General features: G+C 47.7%; 1 protein-coding gene across 1 annotated transcript in view; it reads right to left on the bottom strand.

The window, feature by feature from the left end:
* SORT1 (sortilin 1) overlaps window positions 1-12,687 on the bottom strand; it is a 36,229-nt gene that overhangs the window by 16,247 nt on the left and 7,295 nt on the right. The window contains exons 3-8 of the mRNA XM_004689699.2: window positions 11,196-11,298; window positions 10,565-10,729; window positions 7,639-7,712; window positions 4,973-5,022; window positions 3,676-3,806; window positions 989-1,133 (exon numbers count right to left, since the gene is read on the bottom strand). Of these exons, the coding sequence (XP_004689756.1) occupies window positions 989-1,133; window positions 3,676-3,806; window positions 4,973-5,022; window positions 7,639-7,712; window positions 10,565-10,729; window positions 11,196-11,298 (668 nt within the window). The remainder of the gene's footprint in view (window positions 1-988; window positions 1,134-3,675; window positions 3,807-4,972; window positions 5,023-7,638; window positions 7,713-10,564; window positions 10,730-11,195; window positions 11,299-12,687) is intronic.

Below are 12,687 nucleotides of genomic sequence, written 5' to 3'. Positions count from 1 at the left end.
AAATAAATAAAATAAATCTTAAGAAAGTTTCTGAATGCTCTCTTTCAATTTCTATACTCACCAATAACAAAAATGTTGTGAATTGATACCAATCCTCTGACCATTCTTTGAGAAGCTCTGATCTAGAAACTTGGACATACACACAAAGTATGCTTTTTAAAAAAGATTTAAAGATGTATTCATTTATGCATACAGAACTAGGGTACAGGCCAGAGGTGCAGGGCGGCGAGAGGATTCACCAGAGACAGAGTGGGGAGCAGAACAGGCAGATGGACAAAGGACACTGATGAGGGGAGTGGTGGGCAGGACAGGAGAGGTCTGCTGCACCATGTGGATCCTCTCCTTGGTGGGGATCGAACTGGTGCTGAAGCAATGGCCAGCTTCACAGTGCTGCACTTTAACCAGTTGTGCCACCAGGGAGGGCCCACAAGTGGCGTGTTTTTTTTTTTTTTTTTAAAGATTTATTTTTTTATTCATACAGAACTGGGGCTGCACTTTAACCAGTTGTGCCACCAGGGAGGGCCCACAAGTGGCGTGTTTTTTTTTTTTTTTTTAAAGATTTATTTATTTATTCATACAGAACTGGGGTACAGGCCAGAGGCTCAGGGGCGGTGAGAGGCTTCACCAGAGACAGAGTGGGGAGCAGAACAGGCAGATTGAGGAAGTACACTGCTGAGGGGAGCAGCGGGCGGGTCAGGAGAGGTCTGGCTCGCCATGTGGTCTCCTCCGGGGCAGGCGGCAGGCAGGAATCGAACTCATGCGGAAGTGGCCTCAGATTCTCAGTGCTGTGCTTTAACCCGCTGGGCCACCAGGGAGGGCCACAAGTGGCATTTTTATAAGAGGCTGCCTATTGCCTGTGAGGCAGGGCATTCACTAATCAAGTCCAATGGGTAGCAGGAAAAGTCAACACTTAAGAAGGAAAGCTACTCAAAAGAGCTTCAGCACCTAAATCTGTAGGCAGCAGGAATACACCACTAAAAGCTCTCACCTCCAGGCTCATCCACATGCATGAACACCATGTCATCGTTAGCGGCCAGGATAGAATAGAACTGTTCCTGCCCCACAGAGGGGAGCTGGGCCATGCTCCATGTGTCCCCATGGTCGGTTGACACGTGAATCCTTCTTGTTGTATCCTAGGACAAATGCAATTTTTAGCTTTCTAATTTTCATGCCATGACTAGGAACAGTATTTATTAAGAATTAGAAGTATCGTTATTCGTTTTGCCATTGGGTACAATTGTTCCAAATGAAAGATCCCAGAAAGATTCCAGCACCAATTACCAAAGCAATTTTTAACCACTGGCAAAATTCCAGACAGTGGAACAATCCGTTCAATTGTAAGTAAGCTTATGTTGGCCTCCCGTTCGGCTTCTTCACGCCTGTACGCCTGTGAGAGATCTTCCTAACCTCTGACACTCCAGCTGCCTTCACAGAGGGAAGGGTTTGAGGGGACCGCCTCTAGCTCGGCTTCACAGCCTTTACATACGCTTGCTCAGAGCACTCGTAAAAGGAAAAGTTGCATAAAAATACGGTGCCTTTGCGCGTGTGCTGGTGTAGTTCAAGAGTTAGTGGATTAAGGGTCTAGAACATGGAAGCCAAGGCTGGTCACTCACAGGGCAAGTCACAGGTGTGCTCCTCCTCTGGAAGGAAGCCTCTGAGAACAACCAGGGTGGCAGGAATATACACAGCCTGGGAGGGGCCCAGGTGAGTGGGAAGTTAATATAAGAAAGCTGATCAAGGTGTATTTAGTTGTTCTTTAAGTCTGTTAAGAAAGCAATGAATTCCTACTCTCTGACAAACAGTTTAAAATAGTTACTAGGCGCAGCCAGAGCAGAGGCCAGGCCCCAGGACTTCCTTATGTTAAATACTCTTTAAGGTTGAGTGACAAGTACGCTTATTTTTCTAACTTATACAGGGATACCTAGATATTTACTTTGAAACTTATTCTCATCGTTGCAGATAGAAGCAAAAGTTCAAAAGCACATGGCAGAATTTAAATTTTGTACAGAGTAGCAGTACAGTAGCTATCTAGGAATGTTTATCTCTACCCTTGGGTGACCACAGGCAAATTACTCAACTTCCTGAAATAAAAACTGAGACAAAAGTTTTAGTTCCTAGGGCTGTTGGGAGGGTTCATCGCAGTTACTGTGTCTCCTGTGCAGCTCCTCTCCCTCACTCTGATCAGCCCTCCAAGTCCGTACTGGGCAAAGCTGTCTTCCAGGTCACTGGCGTGGCCGTCCACTTGGCGCTGTGCAAAGTCCCGTGGGTGATTCTCAGGACTCATCTCCCAGAGCAGCTTGCCTCCTCCGTGACGCAGGTCCGCACTCCTCTCCCACTGAGCGCTCATGCCTCCACGATGGCCTGTGCCTCAGGGCTCCCTCCAGTCCTTGCTGGGTCTCCTCCCTTTCCAACCTTTGAATGTGGGGTGCCTCAGGGCTCGCTCAGTCCTCCCACCTCTTCCCTACCTACTAATTCCTTCAGAAGGTATCATCTAGTTGCATGACCTCAAATGCCATCTCCTTCTGGGAGATTCATCTACTCCAATGCTGACGTGACATTTCCACCTAGGTTCTCTGATAGGCACCTCATCATCAGAACCCAGTTCTTCTGATTTTTCTCTTACAAACCTGCTTCTCCTGCAGTCTTGGCCATCTCAGGAAATGGCACCACTGCTCACCCAGTTATCCAGCCCAAAGGTTCCAACACCACCCTTAGCTCCTCTCGTTCTCACAATCCACATCTAATCCAATGGCAAATCCCACTGGTGACATCTTTAAAAACAGATCCGCGATCTCCTCACTTCTTCCCACACAACTGGTCACGGTCTGGTCCCACCCCCACTCTGTCCCTAATGCAACAGCCCCCAGCTATGCTCACAGCGGCCACTCTGTCCCATCGGGCTACGCTGTGCACACCTGCTCTGCCAACAGAGAAGTCAAATGATGCCACCGCCTGCTTACAACTCTTTCCCAGCTTCCCGCCCATGCCAAGTGAGACCAAGTCCCAGCAGGACCTTGTGAGGACGCTGTGTGCGGCTGCTGGCCCCCGTTTTGACCTCACCTTGACCACCCTTCTCTGGACCACTTCTCCCCGTTCTCCAGCGACCAGAATGTTCCAGTGGGGGACTGTCAAGCAGTTTCCTCAGCCTGGACAGCCACATGGCTGAGGGGTGTTTCCGACTGTGCCAGCTGCCGCCAGGTCCCCGCTGCCCAGCCCCACTCCTTTCCTGCTGCTCCTGCTTTCCCGACGCTGCTCTAGGGGTGTCACATCATATTTATTAGCCTAGCATCTAGCTCCCTAGTGGAATATAGGCTTTGGGAGTAGGGCGTTTATCTGTGTTGTTCACTGCTACACTCCTGAGATGTAGAACTGTACCTACGACATGGCAGGTCTCAGTCCACCCATTTCTGTTTTCCCCAGATATCCATGTCTGAGTAAAACCCAAATACTGGGCCAACATATCCTGAAATCAAGACTAGAGGTCTTGATGTGACGAAAGCCTGAAGTGCACAGTAGCTTGAAAGTCAGTCTGATCATAAAAACATCACCCCGTGTCTTACAGTGACATTAAATACTGCAAAAGGCACAAAGTGCTGTCAGTACAAATAGCAAGACCTAGGTGAGGCATGTTTACCTCAATATCAGAACCCAAAGACAAGAGAAGCAAACACCTACCTTATCAGCCATCACAGAGGCAAAAAGGAAACGTCCCCCAAGGCCAAACGAGTATATCTTCACACCAATGGTTTTGAAGCTTTTTCCCAAGTCTGAAGTTCTCCATAATTCCAGTGCACCAAGATCAGCTTCTTAAACAAGACAAAATATGAATTAAAAATTCACTTACAGGCAAGCCTCCAGTTCAAAACAAATGCTTTAGAACTGGTCTAAATTTTATAGCTAGAGGATTTTTTTTTTTTTTTTAAAGATTTATTTATTTATGCATACAGAACTGGGGTACAGGCCATAGGTGCAGGGGCGGCGAGAGGCTTCACCAGAGACAGAGTGGGGAGCAGAACAGGCAGATCAACGAAGTACACTGCTGAGAGGAGCAGCGGGCGGGTCAGGAGAGGTCTGCCGCGCCATGTGGTCACCTCCGGGGCAGGCGGGAATCAAACCCATGCGGAAGTGGCTTTAGCTTCTCAGTGCTGTGCTTTAACCCGCTGCGCCACCAGGGAGGGCCCTAGAGGATTTTTTTAACCCTATGTATGGCAGTCAAGCAACAATACAAATGTGACCTGCGTCAGACAGGTCTATTTTAGACAGGTCTGCGTTACCTCTGGTATATTGTACATACAGGAGGTTCCCTACTGGATGGGAAGAGTTTACAGTGTTGTAGCACCGGCCAGCATCCTACTTCACTTTCTCAGTGATACAGTTTTTAATGACCTTATTGTCTTTTTAAGTTGTCTTGTTGTAACTGTGGTTTTCTTGTTGATCATCCAACTTCCCTACTTGAATTTAGGCTCCCAGGCTTTAGGTGTCTTATTCTCTCCATCCATAGAAGAGTGGTTCGCATACTACCAGCAAGTGCTCAAATGCATGCACGCACACATGCAGGAATACAGAAATTAATTTGCTGAATGAAGAAATGAAAGACTTTGCTTTCTGCTTTGAAGCCATGCTGCTGACTGGGGAGCCAAAGATATCTACAGTCAATCCACACTCTTTTGCAGAAATAACTATTCATTTCAATTTGCTATTATTTGTAGCCTATATTTACATTGTGTAAAGGCAGCGCTAAGATTAAGTGCACTGTCCCTGTGTCTATAACCTGTATTTATTTTTATTTAATCTAGGCACAGTATAGCAATTTAGTTCTACTTTCAAAATTTTTTAAGTCATTAATGCTATTGTTAGCTATGAAAATTATGGAGAATGCAAGGACCTTTGATGTTTTTACCTCTTACAACCCAAAACATTCTACCACGAGCAGGCCATAGCACACTCTTTTCTAGAACATAAATATACTTACTACAGGAGCCATTCATGTAGGTGGTAAAGAAGATGATGTTTTCTGATCCCCTAGAGTGAAGCAAAGACACGGGGAACAAGGGTCAAGACAACTAACGGACAGTATCAACGGACAGTATCAAGCTCCAAGCAGGCCCAGCAGGGGTGGTGCCCGGGCCCTGGCGGGACAGCCTTCCCACGCGCTCCACGCCCAGCTCCGGCACACCCTCACCAGGCCGGGTTCCCTCGCCTGGCGCCGGGCTTTTTCCATGATCCACTATGTTAAGCAAACTCTTCCAGCTGGTCGAACTGGTCTCTTACACTCTCCAAATATGCCGCTTGCATTTGTTCCTACTATTTCTGTGCGCTAGAGGGTGACCCTGCCCCCACCAAGGGCAAGTTAGCAATGTCTGGGGATAGTTCTAGTAGCCAGGACTGCAGAAGGGGAGCTGCTGCTAGCATCTACTGAGCAGAGGCCAGAGATGATGTTAAACGTCGTTTAAGGCACACGCAGTGCCACAAGGAAGAGCCAAACATCGCCTGTACTGACGCCGAGAACGCCTGCCTCGCTCACCGTGCCAATCTGCACAGCGCGCGTCCGCCTGTCCTGGTTACTTTAATCGCCAATGTGCCTTATCTTGCTTATGACACCCCTGGTTCCTTCAGGACAGGGACCAACTTTATGCTTTGTTATTTCCCTCTAGATGCTCGTTCAGTGTTTTGCATGATGTAAATAATTAAATTCTTTCATCTCACATAGAAAGTAGGTCAGAAGTTGAATTATTTAAATTCTAACTTGGAAAGGGAATTTGTGGAGAACAAGACTCAGACCCTGATGGTATTTATCAGCAGAAGATGCTGCACCAGCACCAGAAAAAGATGCTGGATGTGAGCACAAATCTTTCAGAACATTAGGCTATATACTGCTAGAGATCAAAGACCTAAGAGAGAACAAATAGCTACCAGCCCAGTTACCTTCCACTTACTACTAAACAAAGGAAGGAGTGACAAAAGTAAAAAATCTCACATAGTGTACAAAATAAAATACCATTTTAAAATACCTTTTTTTTTAGCTTTAAACATGAGCTGACAAAATGGCAGGCTATTTCAAGTGGTGATGTATGATCAAATGTAAAGATGGGCTTTTAAAAAAGGATTTATTTATTTATGCTTACAGAAGTGGGGTACAGGCCAGAGGTGCAGGGGTGAGAGGATTCACCAGGGACAGAGTGGGCAGCAGAACAGGCAGATCTTCTGAAATCCACTGCTGCGGGGAGCAGCCGGGACACAGGAGAGGCTGCTGCGCCCTGCGGGTCAGCTCCCTGGCTGGGCTCAAGCTCGTGCTACAGTGGCTGCGGACAGCTTCGCAGCGCTGCCTTAACCCTGTGCCACCAGACAGGGCCCGTAAAGATGGGTTTAATGATCAAAATTATTAGTCTTACTTGACTACATCCTACATATTTTAAGTCTACCAGGAGCTAAACAATTTTCTAACTCAGTTGAATGACTTCCTTCTAAGGCCACATACGACACAAACACAAGTCATCACACCACACAAAGCAAAAGCAGGCGCCCGCGAACTGCAGCGCGCGGCGCTCAGCCAGCCCGCTCTTTCTGGGACAGGCCCCTGTACTCAAGCAACTTTTTCTGTCTTAGTTAATTCTCAGAGACACATGAGCAATGTCTTATATGTCCAGGACTTCCTAAGTGGAGGGCAGCAAATGTGGACTCTTCTTGGGGTCACGGGTCATCCCGTGAACACCGGCCCTGGCCCGCCCTGCCCCGCCCCCGAGGGGCTGCAGCGCCCGGGCTCTCACGCTGGCGTGGGTGGTTCACTTCGTCACATGCTCCTCTGGTTTTTCTGCCCCCACCCGGCTTCGGGACAGGCTGTCATGCTGGCCACGCCTGCTGTCAGCACCCCACCCTGCCCTGGCAGCAGGCAGCTAGCAACGGGGGAACCACATTAACAGATATGTTGAAATTAACCAGGGACAAAGAAGTGGGTCTAAATAAGGGTCTGGGACCAACCAGAATTTTAGAGAAATGAAAGCTCTTAATTCAATTCTTGCTTAATCACCCCTCCCCAGTTCCCTAGATAAGGCTTTCACCAGAGGATAAAAAAAACTAAATCCCAGAGAGGTTTAGTCACTAGTAGTAGAGGCAGGTTACAACAAAGGTGAGTGAATCCCAGGAAGGCTGCCCCCACTATTTCACCTGTAAGCAGGCCCTGGGGGGTGGGGGTGGGGTTGCATGGAGAGAGGCAAAGGCGTTTTGCTGCCAGTGTGAATCTGGCATCTGCAAGTTCCGGGTTTTCTTCCTGTTTCCTCACTACATTCCACATAACCGGAATGGACCTCTACACGAGGGAATGTGAATCTGGGCACTGAGAATGCAAGTCCCTAAGTCAAGGCTGGATTTTATGCGGCTCCAATTGTCATTTATGGGGAATAAATTTTTGCTGGCAGCAGCCACTCAGGGCTTGTTTTAATTTTACAGCCTAACGTTTAAGGGGACTAATTCTTCTCTCCTAGTAGAAGCAGAAGCTCCCCAGATCCCGGTCTGTGCCATACCTCTCTCGTAGCGCGCAGAGTGCCCTGAGGAGCCCTGGCATGGCAGGTGCCAGGCGTGCCCAGCAGCGCTGTCGGCAAGAGTTAGCGTTCTGCACAGATGGAGTCTTCTGCTACTCACCATTTGGCCAAACACACTGCTTTGTGGATTTCTTCCCATTTTTCCCCAAAATTCCTGGACACCCACAGGCCGTTCTGCAAGATTATAAGTGACTTATCAAAATTCCAGCTTTATCCTGTGCAGCTGCTTGTACAACCTTTAACAGTTCATCCCCACTCAATCATTCAGGACAAGAAAACACACACTGAAGCTCCATCGAGCTGCCAGAGCTCCACAGACACACACCGGGTTAGTGTGGATCCCTGGGGTCTTGGAAGCTCAGATACCAAATGCTTTGAAGTACTCTTGCCAGGCACTGTCCCAGACGCTGCAGCTGGGGGTGCAAAGATGAATCTGTGACACAGTTTAACAATATGCAATGGGAGGAGAGTTTGATAAGATGTAGTCACCATTAGGGGAAACCCGTGGGTGAGGTAAGAGTGAGGCCAGGGCACTCAATCAGAGTCGGGCTGTGTGCCCAACTGAGCCTTAAACCTTTGAAAGCAGAGTAGCCCAAAGGAGGCGGGTGGGAAGATGCAAAGTTACTGTCCACAGACAGAGGCAGGGAGGTGAGGCAGAGGCAGGGAGGTGAGGCAGAGGCAGGGAGGTGTGCACTAAAAAAGTGCCGTGTGCGCGGGGGGCTGAAGTCTCTGACCCCAACGGAGCCCAGGTTTAAGGCAGGAGAGGGCAGAGCTCATGCTAGGCGGAGGGGCTTGGGGGGCAGCTTGGCTCAGCTCGGGGAGCTCTGGGCCACGGCCAGGAGCTGGTCTTCATTCAGATGAGGCCGTCAGAGGAGCTGGTGTTCCAAGCAAGCGAATGACAGCCATTGTACTTTTTAGACAGAATATTGGATAATAATGGGAAAGATGGATCTTAGAGAGTCCAAGGACGGAGCACAAAAAGCGGTGAATAACTGCCACGGCGGTTAACGAGGCCCAAACCAAGGCCATGAGGAAAGGCCTCAGCGAGAACTCAGAAACTGAACTCAGTAGAACTGAGTGACTTTCCTGCAGGATGGCTGAAGAGAAGGAAGGGGAGGAAGAGAGCGAGAGAGAACACAGACGTCAATCACTGGTCGAGGGGTAAGATTCTGGATGTAAGAGGCACTCTGGAATCTCCAGCACACACAGGATCAGAGAACAGCATGTATTAGAAAAGAGCAAGGAAGCTGGGGTGATACTATATTTCAGGGGCCCAAGGAAGATCTAGCTAGAGACAACCAGGGGGCAGCAAGATAGGAGCCAGAAGCCTCAGGGGAAGCAGGGCTGGGGAGGATCCTATATTATAAGTGGCAGGTGAAACGGTCAGAGTAGAAGAGACAGCTCGGCATGAAATGTGCAGTAGGGACTTCAGGGTAAGTTGAAAGGAGTCTAAGGAAGAGAACAAGAAGGAATGGTCAGAAAGGCATAAAGGCACAAGGGAGTGATGTCACAGAAGCCACCTGAGTTGCTGTAGGAGGGCTGGCCCGTACTTTCAAGTGCAGCAAACACTTAAGCGACAGAGACTGGCAGTGTCCATTACTTTGGAAATGGCCTGCTGGGCCCAGGTTCAGTGGAGGTGGGACAGAGGTGTCCTGCAGAGAGGGCCGGCCCAGGTAGAATGTATCTTTGTGCTCCCTCATCCTCAGTTCTCCATTTTAAGTCTTCCCTGGGGTTCTGCTCATCTCCCAGCATCTAATCTATCATGTTCTACACAGAGAGACAGGGCTTAGTGAGGGACTGACCTCATATTTGCATTTAGTACAAGCTGGCCCATCCTCTCCACCTCAATAGTTGTTCTTCAAACAGCCTCCATTGGAAGAGACGTCAGGGGTAAAGGCAGAGTCCACCCGCCTCTTCCTGCCGAAAGCCTGTTTTAGTAACCTGAAGACACCTGGTAATGGTGAGGGTAGTTCTGTCCAAGCCTATGGGATTTCTCTGTACCCTTGAAAGGCTGGCGACTCCAGCTGCTGGGGGCTGATTCCAGGCAATGCTGCTTTGAGATCTGAAGCCCACACATTTGGCTTCCTGTGGTTAAGCTTCACTCTGACCCATACTGAGTTCTCAGACTCTTCTTTGCTAAGAGCTCTCCCCACCAGAAGGCTGATAATAGTGACCTCTCCTCCAGTGTCCTCCATTGTCCCCAAGCCACCCCTTTGCTCACCCTACCTTGTTCACATGAGATGATCCCATCTGCCCCCAGGCTTCTCATCACAACGATTCTCAAATTTTAGTGTGCAGGCTCGACTGGGAGCTTGTTAAATATACTGGCCACCTGGCAACCAAAAGTCACTGACTTGGCATAGGTGGGCCAGGGGCTGGAAATGTGTGTGCTTAACCAGTCCCCCAAAAGGTTTTATCTGATGTTGCTGGTCAGTAGACCACACTCTGAGAAGCACATCAGAGTCATATAAATGCAAAGTACCATATGACCGTCATAGGCTGGCACTCAACTGCTCTGGACTTCTAACGTGGTGATGAAGGACATGGGTTTTTGAGGAAAGGAAAAGCTGAGCGAGTCCCTCAGGGGGTCATAAGAGAGGAGGGTAAAGGAGGGCACAGGACTGCAAAGCCAGACTTCAGACATCTAATCCATGAGGATCAAAGACAACCATCAACGTGCTGTACGTGCTAAGGAGCAACAGAGGAGATACAAGTCTGTGGTTTGGTCACAGGAAGGAACAACAGTGGGAGTTTGACAACTTATGCATGTTCCTCAAAACCCAAGAATGATCACATTAACCTATTTCTAGTTCATTCCACTAACATACATCTATTCACATTTTTAAAATGTGATGACAACTAGATATTATATATTTACCTGGATTAGACAGCATATAAAATTGTGGGAAAAGAACACAAAAATTACACACTTGCTCTCATAAGAAGTCAGCAGAAAGCAGTCGAATGGGGACTAGAACATCCCATGGAGATACAAATCGTAAGACGAGTTCCCGGACGAGACTTACTTCAGTGCTGAGGGCTAAGAGATAATCTGAATTCTCAGGGCTGTACATCATCTGAGTCAGAGGATGAAAGGGGAGATTGGTCTGAACAAAGTTCTTTGCAAAGTCTGATGATCTGAAGATTCTTCCTCCGTGACTTCCTCCAGACACCTCTGCTGTTAAAATCACCTGAGGAAGACCAGAAAGTTCAGATTCAGGGTACAGCACTACAAAAGCACCAGAAGTTCTCATGCCATTTTGCTCCAATGTCAGGAATATTTTAGTTCCAAAAGTAAGAAGAGTTATTTAAAAACAGATTACTTGGCATACTTCTCAAAAAATTATGTTCTCCAGAATCAAGATAGGGCATCGAGCCTATAAATGTGAGCATGGTCAGTTTGAGAGTAGTTAGTTTCCCCAAACTGAGCACTGTCTGAAGGGAGATTACCTTGCAAAGCTAAAAGACACGATGAAGGGCACCTTGCCCAGGGACATAGAAACAATCTATGTGCTGGATTCCATTCTTTTGTGATAGTGTTAAATAATGTTTCCTTGTAAAAAGCAGGAATATTCTAGCTGGGTCATTCCAACATTAACATCTGCCAGACCCGCGTGTAGTTCCAAGCACAGCTTTATAGGAGCGAGTGACTCTTACCTTTCCAGAGTTCTCTGGACCAATCGCCATGCCAAATTCAGTGCGAATGAAGGTGTTATTGATGAGATTTGTAATGTCCTTAAAGTTCTTTCCATAATCCTCACTGAGAGGAAGAAAACAGACACACTTCAAATGGTGGTCATAGCAAGTTTAGGGCCCACCTCGCTCCCACCCCTCACCCAGTAACTGAGGTGTCCACCCTCTCCTCAACAGTCTCACACCTCAGGAGAGCAAATTCCCTCTCCAGTACTATTAGAGGCCTGGTTAGTCTGAAGTGACATTCCACCCTCTCCCCAGTGATGAGTCAGGAATGAGGGAGAGACCCAGGTTAAGAAAGACAAAAAGGGTAAATTTGGTATCTTTTAAGAAATAGGTTTCCTCACTCTTCAGAGAGCCACTAGATGAAACAGTCTGTCTTCCTTTGACTAGAGGTTCTCAACAAGGGTGCTTTGCCCCCACCCTCACCTGCATCCTCACAAACAAGTGGCAATGTGTAGAAATACTGCAGATTACCACAGCTCAGGACTGAGGCGCTGTTGACATCTAGCTGGTAGGGGCTAGGGTGCTGCAGAGGCCCAATGCCCGGGACAGTTCCCAGCAACTTTTTAAAAATTCTGGTCCCAAATACCACCAGCTCCAAGGCTGAGAGACCCTAGCACTGGGGCAAAGCTCCGTGGCCACAATGAAGCTTATCTTGAAGATGAAGCCAGCAGAAGTGGTGAGCACTGCTAAGTAACTGACTCTGAAATCCCAGAGAAGCTGAGCCTACAGCTCTGGCATGAGCCGACCCTGAAGTCTGTCCTTCCTTTGTATTGCTATGAGTCATCATGCTCTCATTATTCAAGCCAGTGCACAATCTGGGTCTCTGCTCACTGTAGCCAAAGACCCCTCATTAAGAGTGTGCAGTGCCCTGGGGAAGCTGAAGGCTAAGTGCCAGGAGTTTTAGCCCCCGCTGCCTCCCCACCCCCCTGAGATTATCCCCACCAGGCACAAGTCTCTAGTGAACGCAGCAGACAAACTAGGAAAAATAAACTTAATCTCAACATTTGAGTTGTCAATGTTTTTCCTAAAAGGTCATTCTATCAATATCTTTGAGTGTTTTCTGAATTCGTATTTAGATTGTGAAAAGGAAAAGCAAAAAAATTTAGCAGTTTAGTACTATGTAGGGTTCTCTTAAAACATGATACAGAACGTTGAATCTTAATGTTCATTAATTTAAGCGTCTGTCTGAGAAGTTTACTGTGTATTGCATGGAGCAGCCTAGTGAGAAACGTGATGAGTAGTGGTCTTCACAGCTAGAATATGTAACTTAAAGAGGGGACAGATTCTGATAGTAGCCTCAAGAGATAAAGAGTCACAGAGCTGTAGAGCATGAGAGATGCAAGGAGCCGAAGAGAACTTTCAGTCCAACTCTTACTTTCTTTTCTTTTTTTTTTTTAAAAAAAGATTTATTTATTTATTCATACAGAACTGGGGTACAGGCCAGAGGTGC

This window comes from Condylura cristata, unplaced genomic scaffold (genome assembly GCF_000260355.1).
Source record: "Condylura cristata isolate star-nosed mole 26May11 unplaced genomic scaffold, ConCri1.0 scaffold00026, whole genome shotgun sequence".
NCBI classification, from domain to species: domain Eukaryota; kingdom Metazoa; phylum Chordata; class Mammalia; order Eulipotyphla; family Talpidae; genus Condylura; species Condylura cristata.
Note: the sequence above shows the minus strand (reverse complement) of the source record. Positions and strands in the feature narration are given on the sequence as shown.